This window comes from Anabas testudineus, chromosome 3, assembly GCF_900324465.2.
Source record: "Anabas testudineus chromosome 3, fAnaTes1.2, whole genome shotgun sequence".
Lineage (NCBI taxonomy): Eukaryota > Metazoa > Chordata > Actinopteri > Anabantiformes > Anabantidae > Anabas > Anabas testudineus.
In genome coordinates, this window is record NC_046612.1 from 7,329,942 (window position 1) to 7,351,661 (window position 21,720).

At 39.6% G+C, this 21,720-nt stretch overlaps 1 protein-coding gene across 2 annotated transcripts in view; it reads right to left on the reverse strand.

Annotated features, from left to right (window-relative positions):
- Nucleotides 1-21,085, reverse strand: part of myo1ea (myosin IEa) — a 41,019-nt gene extending 19,934 nt beyond the window's left edge. For both annotated transcript variants that reach the window (XM_026378184.1, XM_026378183.1), the window contains exons 1-7: nucleotides 20,738-21,085; nucleotides 7,419-7,562; nucleotides 6,269-6,358; nucleotides 5,529-5,623; nucleotides 2,217-2,304; nucleotides 895-984; nucleotides 6-137 (exon numbers count right to left, since the gene is read on the reverse strand). In XM_026378184.1, coding sequence (XP_026233969.1) covers nucleotides 6-137; nucleotides 895-984; nucleotides 2,217-2,304; nucleotides 5,529-5,623; nucleotides 6,269-6,358; nucleotides 7,419-7,562; nucleotides 20,738-20,740 — 642 coding nt within the window. In that variant the 5' untranslated portion in view covers nucleotides 20,741-21,085. The remainder of the gene's footprint in view (nucleotides 1-5; nucleotides 138-894; nucleotides 985-2,216; nucleotides 2,305-5,528; nucleotides 5,624-6,268; nucleotides 6,359-7,418; nucleotides 7,563-20,737) is intronic.
- Nucleotides 21,086-21,720: the final 635 nt, after the last annotated feature.

A 21,720-nucleotide genomic window follows, 5' to 3' on the forward strand; every position in this document is an offset into this window, starting at 1 on the left:
CTCACCTGATAGAATATATGGAAACTCCTTTCTCCAGGATTCCTCATGACGACACGTGACTTCTCCAGAAGAAAGTTGGAGATTTTCCCTCCGTCTGGTTCGCCACCAGAGCTGAACTGGATCTCAAAGTATTTCCCCTAATGGATCAAAGCATGTTTTTTTTTTTTTTTTTCAGAATTGGAGTGGGCTGTAGTAAAGCTTAATGCCCGGGCTATAAAATCTGAAATACTGGCATCTGGCTGTGCTAAGTTTGCTTGTGGTGTGTGTGTGTGTATGTATGTGTCATATTTTTTATATAAAAATATGATCCTGCTTTTTGTCTTCCTCTCTTCTCCAGACATGTCTGTAATATCTGTTCCAGTCAAGCTGAAAACTGAACAGAGACACTATTTATCCCAAGACAGAACCTCAAAGGCAGTGATCTCAGGCCATTACCGGCAAACGAAAAGCTTTTTCCCAAAAACTATATCTGAAAATATCCCAACAACTGAAACAATACTGCTTTATATTTTAACCTGAACCAAAAACCCAGCTGAAAAAGTTCTATTGAATGTGCTTTGTCTTAACTATAAGTCCTCAGATGTAGTGTGGCCTTACAGTCCAGTTAAATACTCAAATTATGCTGGGTCAAGTTATACTTACTGCATGTACTTATCTCTAAACGACACCGTTTAGGATTTGCCTTGAGTGGTTTTATTCTAATTTTATCTGTGTTACGAGTTTCCAGAGTTGTCTTCACTTACACTGCAGCTTTGGCACATAAAAAATAAGTCTGATAAATGTGTGTGGAGGAGGATGATCAAATTCACATCTAAGAACACTGTTCCTGTTTCCCCTTTTGCCAGTACACTTTAAGAAATGTTTGATTCACATAAAGTGAAATGAAAGCCTTACAAATCTGCTGGAGTTGTTGTTTCTCACAGTCTTGGCGTTTCCAAAGGCCTCTAGCAGCGGGTTGGACTGGAGGATGATGTCTTTGACATGCTGTCAGGAGAAAGATGCAGTGTGTTGTTAACTACGTCACAGACAGACTGTAGAGAAGGTAGAGACACCGCACACTCGCACACAGCCTGTTATGTACGTCTCTGGAATTTTCCACTCCAACACAAGCGTGTGTGTGTATACAGGTCCACATACACACCACACAAATGCACACGTAGAGACTTTGCTGTGAGCCATGTGCATGTCAGAAACACATGAGTTTTAAATCAGTAAAGCAGACAGAGCTATTCCTACTTCCATTATTGTACACAGAAGTTGACTCAAAGTTATTTCTTGGAAAACATTTTTGTGTGTGTGTGTCATCCTAAACTTAGTTTTGTATGAAAGGATAAAAATACACTTCAAGCTTTTTATAGGTAATGCTCACAGACAGATAAATAGATTAAATAAAGAAGAAAGAACATGTGAAAACATACTGTAAACATATTGTATATGAATGCATGTGAAGTAGTGCAAAGCTGATTTGACCCTTTGGTGGAAGTCATTTGGAAGAGGTGGAGGTGTCCACTGTAAAGGCCACATTTGAATAAATAAAGAATAGAGAGAAAGAAACCAAGACAGTGACATTTATAACTTGATTTAAAAGTGTACAATAATGTTATAACTTGCAAAACAAGAATAAATTTCAATGTGATGTGAAAGTCAAACCATCCAGAGTATGAGCTTTACTGTTTAAAGTCTGTAGATGATTTCTGACGTAGCCTTGGTGGAAACAGCGCTGAGTGGATTAAGTATAAAAATCCCACTGCCATCATGATGCAAGCATTTCCTCATCAAACTTTAGATCTTTGTTGAGCTTAGTAAACGGACATCTGCTGATTTGAGAAGCTGCCAGATGGCTGAAGGGGGCTGGGTGAATAAGAGGCTACTGATGGGCTCATTATGAGCTAAAAGGATGAGGATGAAAGACAAGGATTGAGTCTGGAGGGATGAAGTAGAGTAGCAACAGGTTGTTTTATTTTAAACTAATATGCAGTGATTTTACAAACTGTCCTGAATTTGTTGATGGTTTTACAAGAAGGATGGAAAAAATATTACATTTATATTGAATGAAAGCTATTCTAAGAAAAAAATCAACATTTTTTTTTTATTGTTAACTCACTGCATAATTCAGTGAAAAAGACCCCTTGTTATATTTAAGTTCAGTTCGACTCTCATTCATTTCATGCTTTTTTTACATACACACCAGAAGGAGACGGAGCACCTCCTCTCACCTGTACTCTGGGTCCACCTCCTGAAACTCTGGAGATGTAGCTCATGATGTATTTGGCTGCCACAGTCTTCCCTGCTCCACTCTCTCCACTGAAAAACAAATAATAGGCTGTAAGCATTTCTTTTGTCATATAAGCAATTTTAGCCTCTGAGTCATACTGAAAACCACCCAGTGCATTGACTAACTACATGTAACACCTGCTGCACTGCATACTTTGTTATATTAAAAACGTGGTTGAATAATGCAACTCGTGGCAAAACAGACAAGACACATTGTACCCAGTGTTTATTTTATGATCTCATTAGTTGTTACGGCAGATGCCATAACAACTAACTGTGTGTGGTCTGAACAATTAATTAATTCATTAATCAACGCACTGAGGAAGTGGTGGGCCCAAACAAGTGTCAGGTCAGTGTTTTCTTCCAATGTCATCATTTTTTAACTTTCATATCTATTATCAATGGACAACATTTCAATTAAGCTACTTTTGCTAAGAGCAATAGTAACTTTTAAATGTCTGTGATATTGTGTACATGTTACCACTGAAACCTAGAGGCCATTAGTAAGACAAACTCCATTTATTTTATGAACCAAAATACTTTTTTGTGCAACTAGAAGCAAAAATAAGTTGAGTTATAAATGACTGACACTCTGCAGCAAAGGTTAAAGATGGATCCTTCAGTAATGTGGACATTGAACGTGTTTTGTCACATTTACAGATTTTTCCCCTCATCTTTCTTCCCTCTTACAACACTTGTCTATTTTCCTCCTTGCCTTTCACTTTGCCAGGGTCAAAGTTATTTTGACATATGTGGTTTTGGCAATAAATGACAGTGGAGTCTGTTTTTTCTGTCTGTGCCTTAAAGTAGAGTCAGGTTGGTAATGCCTCTGTGAGAAACACAGCTGCAGACTGTTAGAGGCTGCCAGAGGAAGTCATGGGAGCCACTCTATTACACAGCAGTCTCCATATGGCTGTAAGCCTGCTCCTATATACTGTACGTCCTCATTTCTTCTAAATCCTGTGCATTGTCTGTCTAACACCCAACAATTATATCAAGTAGAGGTGTGGGGAGCTAATTAGCTTTCTGATTTTAATTTCAGCTTTGCTTTTAATGTTATAAAAACACTCACGCACTCCCTCTGAGAGCATTGTTTCTCCTCCTCAAAGTTATTATCTGCACAGCTATTTTCAGCATAAGTCGCAGTCCCACTTTGAGCCCCCCCGCCCCAAAAGGGCGAGTTTCATTGTTGTGAAACTTCTGCAGAGATTTATAAACCAAACAAGGGCATGAGTTAAACAATGCAATGCAGAGGCAGGAAAGTTTAACTATTAACTCTCGTAAATCATTACTGGCACCAGCTATGAGAAGGATGCACAGTTCTAGTTTTAGTGGTTTTAAATCAAATAAAGTGCACAGCATTCCTACAGAGCTACTGGAGTTGAATGTACGGTACAGCATGTTCCAGTAGACTGTGTGGATTTCTTTTGTGCACCTTCTACTTCCACTTCTGAAGATTTGATTGTGTTAGTAACTATTTAATCTAAAAATTCAGGCTAAACACAATCACTAAATATAATTAATGTTTTTATTATTAAGTATTATTTATGACATTCATAATGTCATAAATAATTGGCTTTGACTACATGGTTAAGATGAAGTAAAATCTAGATTTTTCAGAAATCATCATGTATGTATGTACAGAATTAAGTAGGAGTTTATATATTAAGGATTAAAGCCACTGTAAAAACATTATTTGAGTTCTGACTTTAATCTCATAATTCAGATTCTGAAGCCAGATGAATCTGAAAAAGCTCCAAATAAATACAACATATGCTTATGTATATCCTGTGGTACTGTAAGTACCGCCCTATGACTACACCTGTATGTTTCAAACAGTAACAGGAGCTATCTCTCAATACACATTGTTAAAACTGGTCTAATTATAACAACACCCTGCTCTGTTTGCACCTACTGTTATAAGAAAGGCACAGCCAGGAAATGACTGAAAAAGACTGAAACTTAAGCCCGCTTTGAGGAACACAAAATCAGGCAGAGCTGCCAACAAGTTCAGAGATCAGGTAGTGCTAGTGTTGGTTTTTGTTTATAAGCCTGATTTCATCTCATACCCCGGTGCTTCTTCATATCTGATCTCTGTTTCTAATGATATATGTGGTACCCGCTGTAGTAAGCAGATGGAAAAAAAAATCTACTTTGACATGCAAACACCTGGTTTGCAGGATGCTGACCTTCTTTGAAAGGCTCCAGTGGGAGTAACCAAAGTTGCTACACCATCCTGAATCATCCTGAATTCCCCTTATGGTTAATTCACACATTTTCTTATTAAATGTGAAAATGTGCTAACACAGACTGTTGCTGACCACACTGCCTGGCCAGCAGTTTAGTGCCACCTTTGTTTGCTGAGACCTGGTCCATCATAAAACCACTTCCATGCTTTTGTTTGCTGATTTAAACAATCACAAAATCCACCTCAGTGCCTTTATGCGGGAAACTGGACTGGCAACTGCTGGCTGCCCAAACAACGGGCAAAAGTGCTGAAGCAGGGCCCATTCGTCATGAGCTAAGCACTACAGTAACCGCGCTTCTCAGGTGATTAGACCAAAGACTAAAGGCCCAATCACATTTTTGTACCTCAAAACATTTACAAAACTATCACACATAGGCTGCAAGGCAACTAAAACCCCCTAAATATGGGGGAGAGAGTGGGCCAAGGAGGCCATGCAGGTGTCCTTCCTGTTTTTTTTTAAACCAGGAAGTTCCTCAAAAATAGTCACTATAACAGCTGCTTTGTTTCCATCTCACATCCTGAGTTAACAGAGGTCACATCCAGCTGTGAACCGTGCATTGTTTTCACGTTTGGATGCTAGTACATTTTCTCTTCCACTTTTGTTTCACTGAATCTGATCATTTTAAAGCTGATGTGATGGAACAAAACAAAACAAAGCAGCACATCACTCTCAGCCAGTCAGCTGTAACAGATGAAACCTGTTAGGTCTGTTCTCATGCTCCCCTCCCAACCATTGTCATAATCAGTAGTGGCTCAGAAGCAGTTCGGCTTTGTTATAACGTCTCGGAGCCAAACTGAACAGATTATTATCACCAGTATTTGTCTAAGTCTCTCACATCCTCGACATTTGGCACTATGACTGCTGAAAGAAACAGAAACAACTTGTACACTCAGTCAAAGCACAGCCATATTAAATGTCTCTTCTGTTACATCATTTCATTGTCATTAGTTTGTGAGGCGTAAAGAATGGAGATAATGGTATGTGATTGTCGTCTCAAAGACCTACCTGATGATGACACATTGGTTCTCACGATCAATCATCATGTTTCTGTACATGTTGTCTGCCAGAGCGTAGATGTGAGGAGGATTCTCATACTGAGCCTGAGAAGAATTTAAATAAAGTCAGTTATCTGACATATTTTTCTCATTGACCTCACACAGTGTCTGATGAAAAGTCCAAAACTGAGATTAAATAGATCCTTTTACATTTTGACATTTTTCCATGATAAGGCTGCACTGATCTGCACAAAATTTGAAACTTATCACTGTCAAGTCTGTTTCCTTTCAAGATACGCGACCAAATAAACCCCTTTAGGATTGCTTCAAACTATTCTGAGCTGGTACACTACGTAAATCTGAACCCAGTGCACTTATGTGCAACTATAATTGGCCAAACTGTTACATTTGGCATGTGTGATGCTTAGTGCTTTCACAGTCAGTCAGGATCTCAAAAGTGGCTTAAGGAGACAAGCCCACTCTTAGCAGACCAGCCAAGAGCAGAGTCAGACCCAAAAACAGGCTGTTCTGTGAAGATTAGGCCAAAGCGTCTCAATGGTTGACTCAAATGTCTGACAGCAACATCTGCACCAGTCAACTAGAAAGTTCACACTCCAGCTAAATCAGTTTATTAAAAAGTCTGTTTTACCAGTCTGTTATCATCTTAAACCATGGGCATTTCAATGGTTCATCAATAATTGTAAATTACAGTTTAATAAGTCCTTTAAGAAAACATTTAATTGTACTTACTGCGCCCTGATACATCTCAATTTCTTTTTCTCCAAAGTACGGCATCTGCTTGAAAGGGTTGACGGAGATAAGCACAGGACCAATGTATGTCTGATGATGTTAAGGACCATATAGTGAAGACAGGTAAACAATCAAAACAACAAATAACAACAAATTGAATAAGCTCTTATTTGAAGTGTTAATGTACATGAACGGATGTTTAATTGCAATTGTTATTATTTATTCTTAGGCTCCCATGACGTTGACATTGAATGTGCAGCAGTGCTGCAGCGCACTGATCGGGTCAGAGTCTAAATATCCACGCTCACAAATGTCAGAACAGACCGGCCATGTAACACTGTGTGGTTTTATACTCTGAAGCCAAAACGCGGCTCAGGGCAAATAAAGCTGCTATTGTGGGTGGCCTACAGTGACCCACAGCCTTGGCAGGGGGACCTCACAGTTACTGCTATTTATTGACCCAAATCAAAGGCCTGACTCAGTGCTGTCGAACCCAAAACTGCCAGCATTTACTAAACTTCACGATCCTGACCACTGCCACAGTGTGGATGACGTTTATGTAATGAGCTGCTTTGAGCACACCCAGCATGGCTTTTCAAAGGGGTTATTCATTCATTCATCAGCTCATTTCACGTCATGACCAGCTTGTAAGTGTGCAGTCTTCGCATGTCTGTGTGTGTAGCCACATTTGTAGCTCAAAAACCTAAACCTAGCACTTGCGTAATGCTACGGAGTATAAAAATGAGAGCTCTCAGCAACTTTAAATCCCCACCACAATTAAAAATTATGGCTGCTGCAAAAAGATTGCTCCGATTCAGGAAAAACTAGACGTCTCCATTATGCAAGCAGGTTTTCTTTTCAAGCATTTTGTTCAAATTTTGCACGACAGTGAGATAAAACTAGAGTAAATGTGACTTTGGTGAAGCAGCAGGAGTTAGAAGTGTGGGTGGAGGTATGTAGAGACCCCCACTTTCACTGCTCATCTCAGCAGCGTCTCATGAGGAAGATGTCACCTTCCAACACTGATCTGTGACTCACTCTTACTGTATCACTGTGAATCACCATTCAGTTCATCTGGGAAAAGCTGAGCTGAGCCAGCGCTCGGCTATTTCACACCAGGATGTGAACTGCGATTGTGAGAAAAGGATACAAAGATGTAGTCATCCATGTATCTCTTCTTGAGGTTGTCCACAATGGCGTCCTCATTGATCTTGCTGAGCAGCACCATGTCATCCACTCCGCTGTGTTTGACATTGTGGCTCTGCCAGTGGTACCGGTAGTGCCCCCGGCTCCCCTGCAACAAAACACCCACAATGTACAATTGTTATTTCACTCAGAACAACACAATGAGATGCCATGGACGAATCGAGAGTCTGACGTCACAAAGATGCAACATGAATGAACTGCGGCTCACTCAGAGGCCACACTCAGAGGTGATGTGGTTTTATTGCACTGTTAAAATAATAGGAAGAAACGAAAGCCACAGGGAAAACAGTTATTAACACTAAAAAAACTCAATATGTGCACATTTTCTGATCGCAGCAGCATGGTGAGCCATGTTTACTTTGAAAGATGCATGGTCAGATTCCCAGAAGTGCTTTGTGTTATTTGTCTAAATGTTAAAGATGCTGCGCCCCCACTTTAATCCACATCCTAAAAATCTGGTTTATCCCTACATTCCTGTTTTTGTTTTAGCTGAGTGAGTCTCTGGAGAACTGAGGTCATTCATCATGTGCTATGAGTCAGTGTTGTCTGGCTACTGTGGACAAGTGTCACAATGTGTTGCGAGGAGTGGGCCTTCGGAGAACCACTCAAAACCACTGAGAACATCCAGAACGTCAGTCAACACACAAGTTAACTCTTGACTTCCTGCCTATTCAATGAGGAAGTGTGGAAAGAGGAAGGAGCAGAATGGCAAATCAGACCCTATTATTAAATTAGAAAAACAATTCGCTCAGATTAGAAATACACGGTAGCAGAAGTGTGCAGAAAACACCCATTAGTTTATTTCTTTTATTCTTTTATTCACTTCCTTTAGTTTAGTCCTAAACTTTTAAAGATTTACAATTTCTTTACTCTAAAACAGTCTAAATAACTCACTAGATCCATTTAGTAGCTGCTCAAAACCACAACTACAGCTAATATTTTTATTCACTTGTTGTTTCCAAGCAAAGGTCGAAAATAATCATTCTTAAAGCCAAGATGTACAAGAAACCCATCATCAAACCAACTGGAGCTGATCCCAGATGACACTGGGTGAGAGGCCTGGTACACCCAGTTTATCACAGGGCCACATACAGAGACACTACAGAGACACTTCATCCCTTTAAAGTCACCAGTTAACCTAATGACATGTCTTTGGACCGTGGGAGGAAACCCAGACAAGCACCAGGACAACAACACACTCCACACAGAAAGGCCCCAGCCAGCTGGCAGGTTCAGTCCTAGCAGTGTTTTGGTGTGAAGCGACAGTCCTAACTCTCCATCACCACCACCTTACAACAAAACCTTAAAGTTCAGTCCAGTCCTAATGGCTGTTTCCAAGTCTGTCAAGAAATAGCTTAAAACCACAACATTATTCTAGTTTGGGTATGATACAGATATGCCATATACTGGAAATAGATGAAAGCCAACGTATACAGCTTCTCTTGCAGTAGATGAAACAAAACCCTGCTAATATCAGGGACCACAAACTGGAGTACAAAATAAACCAGTGGAAAGTCATGGTGCTTTAATAATGAACTCTAAATTACTAAGTTAAAGAGGAGGGCTCTCACGTTTTTAATATCCTCCAGGGTGGCTTTATTCTTTACAAGAGCAAAATTAAAACCACTTTACAGACTTGGTCATAGCATGGAAGATGGTGGGGAATGTTAACAGCTTTTCAGCTTCATTCAGGGGATGTGTTTTCCTCAGGAGGGAAGCAGAACGTTGTTGCTCGGTTACTTCTCCAGATCACGCCCATTAACATGTTTTACAGCGTTTAGGAGCGGCGTAGGGACACGCTGACTTCCTTCCTCTCTTAGCAATGATGACATGAGTGATGATGTCACTCTTAGAGATAAACACCTCCTTACAACATGAGTGAAAGACGGGAGGTAAATCTAAACATTTGGTACGAGTTAAAGAGACTAATTAATGCTGTGAAGAAGGTCGACACAAAGAGGAAGAAAAACACAAACAAACACACTCAAAAAATCATTTCTCCCTCATTTAGTATTTTGTGGATGTTCGTAGAAACGATTTGAAAAGATCTTTTTTCAAGGAAATTTTGCTTTTGTAACCACAAATCACAAATTTACAGTATCTCAGAGGGCTCTATGATATGTGCAATTTATGGCACTGAAACTCCTCGGTTCACAAAAAACTCCCTGTATTACCTGTATTTACTGTTCTTCACTCAAATGTTCTGTTTATCCACTAAACTGCAGGTTATCCTTTTGCTGCACCTAGTTAATAAAAAAAAAAAGAACAAGCGCAGGCCCAACCACAAAGTGAAAACAACATGTGCTATATTTAACCTTTCTCTGCTATGTCTGGAATGAAAGATTCAAGAAGGGAGAGGTGCTGTAATAAGCTGGAGATGTAGGAGGTGAATGTCAAGTATTCTGTGGACTGTCTAATCTGTTTTGACTTGGGTCTTGTTTAATGAGGAAAGAGGACTGAGAAAATATTCCTACTTACAGCGGAGGATGAAGGGAGTAGCTGCACAGTGAAGAGGGCTGCACACAAACACACAAAGATGTCTGGGAGGTTCCCAAAACAACCAGTCTCCTCTGCTGCTGAGCGGCACAACCGCAGCCAGGGGTTAAGGGTCGTTTAAGTCAGGTGACTGCAGCAGGGGCGTTGGGGTGAAGATTTCTGTGCCATAGCAGGTTTTCAACCAGTTTGTAAATTTAAACTGACAACAAGTAACAGCAGCAATCATCTGCTCTAAAAGATGTCCTTAAAAATGTCATTTTGTGGATCAGGCAGACATTTCCTCAATGTTTTACCGTATTGTGGATTTTCCTGTAATGTGACACTGTAATTAACCAACCCAATGAGTTAGCGGCTGCTCACTAACTCAGTCATTTCCCTTTTTAAACCTGCAGTTACACTGTGGTGTTACTGGAGTATGCATATGTCGTACAGCAGGGGTGGCCAGCCCTGGTCCTCGAGGACCACTGTGATTGTTTTCTAACTATCTCTGCACTTACAGCTCAGTACAGCTTCTGATTGGCTGCTCACACCTGATCCAGGTGATTAGCAGTTGATTGCCCCTTGTTGTACAGTAAACTTTGTGTATACAATACAGCAACTTTCTCTATATTGGGTTTTGGACACACTGGTTTGGAAATACACCCAAGACATAAGACATAATCATTCAAAATGAAAACCATCACCCACAAATTAAGATACATGCCTGAAAACCGTGTACAACATCTGTAAAAAGTCTTACTGTAATAAGCAGCAGAAGAAGATTTGTTTATTCACATGCATGTGTTCAGTGAAAACACAGGCACACACACACCAACACACAGGAGAGTCTACGGCAGCCATAACAACACCATCACCATGGAACCACAGATTTCCAGCTCGACTTAGTAACACAGGCACAGTGATGAGCGAACATGTTGCATCACTAACACACATTTTAATTTTCTGTCCCACTGCTCCGGGTTAACACCAAAGTCAGAGATAAAGACAAACAAAAGCTTGTTTTTAAATGTCAAGTCACATTTGGCTCGACAGCACATAGTCCACAGGAGGACAGAGGCGACGTGTTGCATCACCTGGGAAATACAGCGAGGACAATGAAGAATATGAGAGTCTGATATCACAACAACACAAGACAGTTTCATCGTGATTCATTTGAAAACCAAAGGGGACCAGACCTATTCCTGAAGTTAATACAAAGGAATTCCAACACCAGTTCTGATCCATAAGCCCGGGCTTTCCCTTCATGCAAATACCATTTCCATATATGGAGAGTGCCGAGCAGCTCTCGCCCAGAGTACAGGAAATGGCTGGGTTTGATTCAGTATCATAAGCCGCACTTTTCCCCCTTAATTCTCCCTTCTGTGCCGCTCTCCTTTTCCACACCAGGACACGACGCACAGCCCACCATGTGTTGCAACTGCGTTTCTGCTCTGCCCTCTAAAAGGCGGAAATCTGGATAAAGGCCATGAGAACGGTTTCTCCCTTCTAAAATAAGAAACAACTACACTAGTTGTTAATCACTCTGTACCAACAGTCAGGAGAAATCACACAACTTCAGCACAGGAAAATAACAGAAGTAACATAAAGCTGAACAGTGAAAGAAGTTGAAATGACTGAGGAACTCATTTGTGCCACAAACAGTCTGAGTTTCTGTACTGGACCATGCTGAGTCTCTCACTATCAGATTAAACAAATGCATTTTTAACTGAGCAAAGTACAAGATGCAGGACACGGTTGAAGCCTCTGGAGCTAAATCTAGCTTAAAAACACAGCAATCAAAGTGCTACAAGGCAGACGTAATAAATGCAGCATTACATCAAACATTTGATTGAATACAGTGACAAGAAATAGTATTTGACACACTCATCAATGAACTCATCAAAGAACTTGGAACTGGCCACATACTTTTTCCATTATCACTATGAGGTTTATATGGTTGTTGTCAATGAAGCCATAAAAGAAAACCATAAAATTCCACAGGTTCACATGATTTTTCTTGCCACTGTATGAGCAGACTGCGGCAGTACAGATCCCATGTCTGATAAGACCTCATGTATTAGATTTGCAGTGCCACCACGTACCGGCTTACTTGACCTGATTTTAAAAGTCACTGCTGCTCTCAACACAGCTTCGACACACACTGTACAAACTTAAATATTAGACGTCACACACAGGTCATCTCATTTTTATATACACTTGTGCTTGTGTAATGATATTATAAAGTATAATGAAGTCTTTAAATCTCTCAGACTGCTGCAGTGGGTACCGGACACTGAGGAACAGGATGTAATGACCATTTCCAAATTATCGTAAATTCTCACCAAAGACTGTGTGATAACATATCACAGACATTTATTTGATCACTTCAGAGTGTAAAGCATGTGGGTCTTTAACAGCATTTAGGTGTATTGCTCTTACTGAGAATTTGTATTCTTTTTATTGATTTCCTGTATTTAAGGCCTCCACTGCCATCAGCTCATTTTAGTGAAGTATAAAATGAATGTACAGAAACTTAGCGAATGCTGAGTCAGCTGTGTTTTGTTTTACAGATGCTTTATTGACATTAATGGAGTGTTTGGAAAACGGATCCTGAATGACAAGTTCACACATTTCTAGGAAGCGCTGTCGTCCAGAATGAGAACCTTTTTACAGCAAAGTCATCTAAATTCACATTGTCCTTCTCATGGTATTTTGTTTCCTTATTGTCTCTCTTGATTTACTGTATAAATTATCCTAAACCTTGAAACTCCTGTAAACACAAAGCTTTTTAAAGTTTACTCAAATTTTCACATTTCTGAGGTTCCTTGAACGCCCCAACTTTTCAAAACAGACCCTGCTGTGTTATGGCACAACCACATGGTATCAATTGTACAAAAAAACTGTCTGCTTTGATCGAATACCTGTCTCAAAGTCTTTACTTTCATAAATGTGCTATAAAGAACTGAACTGTGCATTTGCAGTGAACGGTCAAAACCACAGAACACTGTTAAAACACAGGATATTTGTGTCATGAGTCATTCTTTTTGTCTGGTACGTCTAATGGATACTATTTCAACTAGTAAAGGACAATAACAGCTACCACAACTGTCCACTGCTGAACTGTGCCAAAAGCAGTCGGAGAGTAGCTCCAAAACACGTTGAGGCCAGAAACACGTAGGTTGACTCTGACAGATGTTTTTCCCATAGTCAAAATCCAAACCAAAGCATATCTGGTGTGATTGTTTAAACTACACAGATCTTAAGGAGGTTACTGTCTAAAAAGCATTTCCACCTGGTCTCTGCTCCTTACGTTTGCAGTTTGTCCAACATCACTCACTGTGCATAATCAGGCCAGATGTAGAGAAAACTGCTGACTGATACAGTTGGTTTTTCCAAGGTAGAGGGCGAACACAAACAATGATGAGAAACAGAGAATAATGTGTGTGTGTGTGTGTGATGTCAGAGGAGAAATGACCTGCAGTGTGAGTCAGCCTGATCCCGTCTTAGGGATGGGATGCTCATTAAGGTCACACTGAGCACACACACACACACACACACACACACACACACACACACACACACAGGGACGTGAACTCACAACAACTTACACAGACTCAAAACTGTCCTTTTAATTTTCTCTTATGAGCCTTCAAGTTAACACCAAATTCTGATGCTGACATTTTTCAGAGATACAGACAAACAAAAGCGTGTTTTTAAATGCCAATCAGCATTTTTTGGCACAGGTGCATCCAACATTCAGTAGCACACAGTGCACACGAGTAAGATAAGATTTATTCTGATTATATCCGGAAGCCTTACATATTAAACACGGGTAGTAAACTGCTCTTTTTTATACGAACTCACACTGACAGTGTCGATCAACTGTTCTAGTTTATGAGAAATAATTAATAATTTATATGGGAAAATAACCAGATTAAAGCACAAGGCAGAAACCTGATCTGATAGCACTGACTGGGTTGCAACCTCATTTACCCTTTAAGAGCAATTCACCATCTACTGTAGTTCCACTGAAAGGTTTCAGCTGATGCTTATTAATGCAGCACTACTCTTCTCTTGTGCATGAAACTGACCTTTACTGACCTTCTGCTGACAATACACCAAAACCACGTTTCATTTTCAGTACACGCCTGTTAACATACCTGGAACAGCAAATCTAACTCACTTTTAGCACCGAGTGGCGCCACAATCATTTGGAGAAACATCAGAAAGTCACAAATATCAACAAACACAGTATTTCTAAGCTGATAAAACACCAACAGTCCTGATCTTTCATGTCTATATTTAACTCACCCATTAAACACACATAATAATGGTGGAAAAAGTAAAGGAAACAGCATTTTAATAACTGGTTGAACCACTTTTGGCAGCATTACTGTGTTTTATCAGCTTAAAAATGTTGTTTCTGTTGATATTTGTGACTTTGGTGAAGATAAGATCACATTTCGTGACCTATTTATCCAGACAACTAGGAAATTTGCCATTACTTTTTCTTGTGGTTGTATACTTTAATATTAACCCTTTCCCTGTAAATGATCAACACCAGCAGAAGATAATAGTGAGCAGAGATCACAAGTTCACTTGGCATCATTGCACAACTGGAACAGCGACAGTGGTCACTTGTTTGTAACTGGGACGCACCACCATAAATAATGCAACCAGCAGGCCTTATCCCTGTGTGTCTCGATTTCTCGTGCTGTTATGAATCTGATCTGCTCGAGGTCACATACCAAGGAAGAATGAAAAGAAATGTATTATTATGGTACAATTTGGTAACACGAGTACTGCCTGGTGGTGATGATGATATAATGCTGGGCCTTCGGGGCACGGCTAATCGCTGTCTGAGAGAGAACGAAGTTTCAGCTTTAAAGTGGCAGCACCCGTCTTTATCCAACACGAGTAGTAAAACTACAGAAACTTGAGAGCTGCTAATTTTAAACATTTCAAATTGATTCTCAAACGCTCGACAGCAGCAACACGGCTGCTAATAAAACGCACAATGAAAGACAGTGTGGTTTAGGGTGGAACTCAGCTGTAATCCAAGACAAGAGTCAAGTCACATAGTGCAGTATTTTCTTTTTAAGGCAGCTTCAGTAGTGGCTGAAAGTAAACAAACCATCTGCAGTGGAAACTCATTCATAGGTCTCAAGTTTCAGTCAATGAAATCCAAACCAGCATCTTCTCTTCTCTGGATAAAAATGAATACACGTTCTAAGCACACTGTACGCATTTTAATTCTAAAACTGAAGAGGGAGGACAAGCTTGACATAGTGAATCATGTGTAGCAATGATGCAGTGGGTGGTTTGGTACGACGCCACCAAACCTTGCAGGGAGTTCTGCGTTTCCTACAGCTCGTGAATTATTTTAATGCACCCATCGTTTCTCAGAAGCTAAAAGGAGAAACGTGGCATCACCGTGTTTGAGTTTTGACAAATAAATTGAGCAGAAAAAAGACTAAATGTAGCATTTAGAAAAGAAATGCTTTAAGTGGGTGGTTAGCAATTAACCAACCATGATTTTTATCATGTTCACGATGGACCATGTACAACAACGTCTTCACATTACAGGATTAAGAAGCTACAGTAACAGTTCAGTGTCAGCTGTCGGGAGAGTTTTGCTACTGTTTTTTGTAAATTTATCTCATTAAAGACTGACGCATGATAGATGTGTTGTTAATATTTCTTAATGTAACTATAAAAAAGTTTTTAACTACATGTTTAGGACTGTGTGATTAGTGTTTCCACTTCAGTTCACTGGGTGAAAGGGTGTGGTTGATGTGAGTTTAATGACGCTGACTTTATCAACTCCACCAAAGTGAACACAGGAATAATGTAGTTAAAGGAATGACTCAGCTCTTTAATTTATGCACTGACAGCACAGAAACTCACTGAGTTGCCTCTCAGGACAGTATGAGGTGAACAGAACATCGACCAGCACTGGTTGATAATGCAAACTGTAATTCATCTAATTTAAGACCAATGTTAAAAGACCAGAACTATGTGTTGTCCTAAATATTTGTTTCTTTAAATAAAAGTGTCTCGTTTTATATCAGTACTTTTTCTCAGTTAAGTCCAGATGGTCAGAAAAGTAAATTGAAAGGACATCTACCACCATAATAGTTCATTAACTGGGCAGGCAGACATTTTGTGCTTTATTATTTTTCAGTGTCACATTTAAACTGTAATTAAAGAGTTAATTAAAGTATTAACTTAATTAAAGTATTAAACTACACATCAGTGTTTGTTCACTGGAACAAACATTTCCCTTAATCACGGCTAATAAGAAAAGTGACGTTAAAGGAGCTTACTGTGATTATACCTCAGTCTCTTTGTGCTGGACAGTTTTTCAGGTTTTCACCACAGGCAGATTTCAATCAAATCATCAGAAAATAAAAGTGGGCAAGTGTGAGGAAGAGGTGTACAAGTCAAAGGATCCAGGAACCAAAAGCGATTTTACTGTTTTCTTGGAAGTTCTTATTTAATTTCATTTTTTTTTCTGTGATCTTTTAGCGGCTCTAACCACTTCTATCAATGTCAGGGATCCAACAGAAGCAGCCAAAGCCAACGATGACCATTTCCAAGTGAGTATTTGTCTTGGCCTGTTAGGTACAATATACTCACAAAGTCAGAAATCCACACGGACACTAAAAGTGATGACATGATATGATTACAGCAGCGTCTACCCACATTGATAACTTTGCTACTGAATACGGTATGACATGGAGTAGGCAGACAACTGATGAACACGATAAGCTGCAGTATGGGAAAAACTGGTTGTGACACAGCACAACTACAGCAGAACATTAGTTTATCACTGTGTACTAATACTTATATAGTGTTATGGTACTGTATATTTAGCTATATAACAGACAAAACAACCAGTGTTTATGGATAACAAGTACCTCAAATAACCTCAAGTTCAACAGGCTACTATTTGGATCCTCCAGTCCCAGTGAGAAATGCGCTGACTCTGCTCTACCATGTGCCAGAAAACTAGTACTAATAAAAAACAGCTAATTTAGTCTTTGTTTCCAGTGTGTTAGTACATGTCCTTCTAGACAACAGCTGACAAGCTTTTAATAAAGTTCTGACTCAGTTCTTGTTCCCCACTGATCACTGTCTGCCACTTTATGAGTTTTCCCACATGGTCTGTTCCACAAATATCTAAGTACTGTTTGAGGATATGACAGATGTTTGTGAAACTCTTACATATAAATAAAGGCATCTTTCTTTTTTTATCAGGTTCAGCATAAAAAATCTAAACCAAAGGTGACATACATCAAGTTCATAACAGAAAACTCTGTGTGTCTGATATTATGGATATTTAAATTTCTATTCAATCACAGTGAAGAGGAGGTTAAAATGATAAAGTTAGATATGCTAGACAAATGACAACATGAAGACACATGTACAGAGTCAGAGGCCGGACACTGGCTGACAGTGTTGTGACGGGAAGCTATTAGAGCAGATAGCTGGCGCACAGCTGCAAGAGTCTGACCTTGTTCCCTGTCCACAATGAAGGAAGTCATACATGCAAATAGGAGGCTATGACACAGCTCAGTTCACTATCCAAGAACAAGGAAAATAAACAAGCCTCAAAATACACTGCGTGGAGAAGTACATACAAAATGATGTTGACACAGGTAAAAGCCTTTATGACAAAGTTAATTTAAATTTATTACATTACTATCTGTTTAAAGTAACACAGGCATGGTCTGTTTAGTCATTAAGGCAGGAGAATAGCAACGTTAAAGCAGCAACATTAAATGCACTCAGCTTTTTAAATTGTCAGAGGCAGTGATGTTCAGCACAAACACTAAGACACTAAAGATAATTCATGAAACTATTCTGTAATGCAGACTTCACTATTAACAGTGAACAAATATGAAGATGCCAAAATATTCCAACTGTCCAGAGATGAACAAGACAAGCTCTCCGTTCACTGGCTTTGTGAATGAGCTCTGGTGAACCATCGGAATCAGCTGCATCCTCCCCTCATCACTAACCATGTGAATAAGGTCGTGACAACAGAACGTAGCAGCATAGCAGAAGAAGTAGAGTTGAGTGTACTACAAGGCTTCTCTGGTTGCTAGTCTTTCTGAAAACATGCATACAGAGACAAAGCATCCAGCTCTAGGCCACAGGAGGAGTAGCACACACTGCTCAGGGGACACAGTAAACAGACTGAGTCACAGAGACGAAGCTGCTCGGTGCTCCTCAACTCACCACTTCCAGGATTCAGAAAATGTTGCACAACTACAAGAATACTAGTGACCTTGATGTCATCACTGGAGAACTTACTGATGAAGCATGGAGATAAAAAATACCCTGCTATTGGGTGAGACTACACCCATTGAAAGGTTGGTTTCTGTGGAAATAACTCTTAGCCATTATGGGTGGATAAAAAATGTCTTTCTTTGTTTCATTTTGGATAAAAAAAATCTAAACCAAAGATGTCATCTTGTCTATTGTCTGTATTTGGCAGAAGTAGCATCGACTTTACACTGAACAACAACAACAAACATTTCAATGAAATTACCCCATCACTAACCAGAAAGGCGGCGATTCAGCATTTTGTATCACGTGTACACAGGAAAATAAAGTTTGTAAATTGTGTTTAACTGTAAAATGTTTCCACAGTAAAATGACACATGGCTCTGCATCTGAGCTTTAAGAAAAAACAAGATAATTTGGTCAATTAAGAAGCTCAAGTAAGTCGTCGAATAAAGTGTGTTATCCATATTTAACCACGTGCTCATGTGCAACTAAATCTAAAGCAGGAAAACAGTACTCCATCTGCTTTCGATAAATTCAAAGAATGAGAAGGTACATTACATCTGCACTGAAAAAAAAATGTTATAAAAAGAAACAACACCAGTTTTGACTCATGTGTGGACTTTACAACTTTAATTTACTATGTGCAATTTATTATTTACAGCAGGTGCAACAGTAAAATACGCCAACACTGATCAAGTCTGCCATCACAAACTGCAGAACGGTGAAAACATAGTTGCATCTTTGTGAGAAAGGCGTATGGAAATGATCAGGAGGAGTGTGCGAGAGTACTGAACCACAGCGACAAGCCTAACGAGTTCCCCAGGTCCACAGAATGGGTGTTCGTCCTGTTTTCAGAAAGAGGGCTGGAATTCCTGAGCAAATCTCTACAGCAGTGATGGGTTTGAAAATCGAGCGCCAGCTATGAAATGAAGGGAGAGGGGGTTGAAACTAATGCAAACCATCTGCTGTCATACCGACTTGCTATTCAGCATCTGGCAGAGAAAGAACCAGTGAGATGCTGGTGTCTACCAGTCCAGACAGTCAGGATGACAGTCTGACTCATTTTTCTCTCTTGCGCTCATACTCTGTTTAAACACCTTCAAGTCATTCTTGAATCTCCCTTCCTTAAAGTTTCATCTCTAATCTCCTTCCTATGACTGTGCCTGCTGGAGAGTATTTCTTGTTGTCACTCAAATTACCTCACAGCTGCATTCATTCACTCTGGGGAGATGAGAAAATGCACAAATGTGCTGCAATAAATACTGAATTTTAACAAAGAGTGTAAGCAATAAAAAGCTGAAATGTTGCAGAGATATTAAATTGCTTTGCATGTATGTTTCATTTGTGGCCATGGCTCCAGTATAAGAGTAATAATATGTCAACTGCACATTATGCAACTTTTGTCCTTTTGTTTTTTCTCTGGGCAACCTGACCTACAGGTTTAATAAACCAGATTACATGACTGAATGCTAACAGGTTTCACTCCTAGCTGTTTTAAATAGACCTTTCTTGTGTGCATGTCAATAAGACAGCAGGTTTGAAGACACTATCATATAGGAAACCTATGTTGTTTGGTTATTCTGGTAACTTAAAGGTTTTTTTCTTTGTAGTCCTGGTGCTAACTGAACTCAAAACAAAAGTGTATTTTTTGTTCTTGAAGCAAATTACAAAGCCTTTCATTAAAGCCTTCTCCAATGACAAAGAAGCAGCCACATTGTCACAGACAAGGCTAAGAAGCTGAATGACAGCTGTAATATGATGTTCAACAGTGAAAAGTGGGAATTCTGCCAGAGAAGACAGGGACTTGATGAATTGTCACTAAAACACAATGATGAGGCCACATGGTGTCCTCCAAAACTTAGCTCTAGGCGTGTCTGGTGCAGGAATGGCATTCAGTAACCAGGAAAAACCTGTCTCTATGTAATGCAGACACACAACAAAGCTGCACAGTACAAACACTCCACCTGACACATGCTCCTTCGGCCTCCTCATCTCTCAAGACCAACCGGTTTTATAAAAAATAGCTGTACCTAATGCATCTTTAATGTTTTTAAGTGGCCTTACATCTCTCTGGGTGTCACTCAGACAAGTTACAATCAGCAGCTCTGGGTCAGTGCTTTCTAATTCCCTTCATCCAATAAAAAGTCTGTGAAGAACCTCCAGGATGGAGGCAGCAAGAGACCGTAGTGGCTGTTAGAAACTGTGGGATTAATCAAAAATATAGGGAAAATCATAACAATAATAGATTTTATATAAATGGAAAAGTGGTGATATTACCCTGCAGATATGTTTGTCATGTTTTAAAGTAAAGTATAGTAGAAACCGAAGCTGGGTGTAATTATAGACAAGTTTAATGTTTGGCATTTATAAAACGAAATAACCAATTGTTTATTACGTATTCCACCGTTTTCTTTTCACAGTCATGTGTTAAATACTTTCACTATACTAAACAAACACAGTTATAATATCTCAGCCAGTGTAAACATCACTCACCATCCTCTGCCTTTAACCCTTCAGTCCAAGTCGTTTCTCTTATTCCCCGCGATCCAGACTTTGTCCGAAACCTCCGCGAACTTCAAACTGCTTCCAAACTTTTACTTCTTTAAGCCAGCGGACAAAATCCAAGTTTACAGCAGGTATTCCCGGTAAACTCCTGACAGCATGGACGCGGCTCCTCAGCGGTGTCCTCCGTCCATTGTGCGTCCTACACTGACAGCAGCAGAGAAGTGTTCAAAAAGCGAGCTGGATGCTGATTCACAGCGGGGGCAGTGGCCTCAGAAATCGCCTCTGAAGAACACAACACAGGAAACGCAGCCAAAAGGTCCAATGGTGGAGTGCTGAACGCGCAATGCGCTTAAATATTCATTAGGTACTGGGAATGGAAACACTGGGCATGCGCACTAGCGAAACCTGAAACAGACTCTGGTCATCCAAGTGGACAAAAACATGTCAGCCTCTTATGTACAGTATATTGTCTAAGAGTAGGTTGTCAGTGGTGGATAAAGTACTTTTACCTTTAGTACTTTAGTAAAATTAAGTAATACCACAGTAATATCACTTTTACTTAAGTAATAAAAAAGTACAAGTAAAAGTACAAAGAAATGCCCAAAGTTAAAATACTCATCATGTATTTCAAAATTATAATAATACATTGTTGGATTATAATGCGTAAATGTATACATCACATCATAATGTTGCAAATGGTAAAGTTGGAGCTTGTTTATTGTTTATATAAACCTTAAACTATATTAATACACATCATAAACTGATTGTAGCTGAGGCATTAATAATAAAAACCCACAGCTATAAGCATAATAGTTTTAACGAAAGGCAATCCTCCCATTTTCTTCATTAGAGTTATTTCACTTCCTCTGTAATCAAATCAAAGACCCTGCAGGAAATCTCTTTTAAAGTTCATGGGTGGTACTAGTATCCACTTCTCCACCCAGACTGAGGCTCACCCTAAAATGATGCTG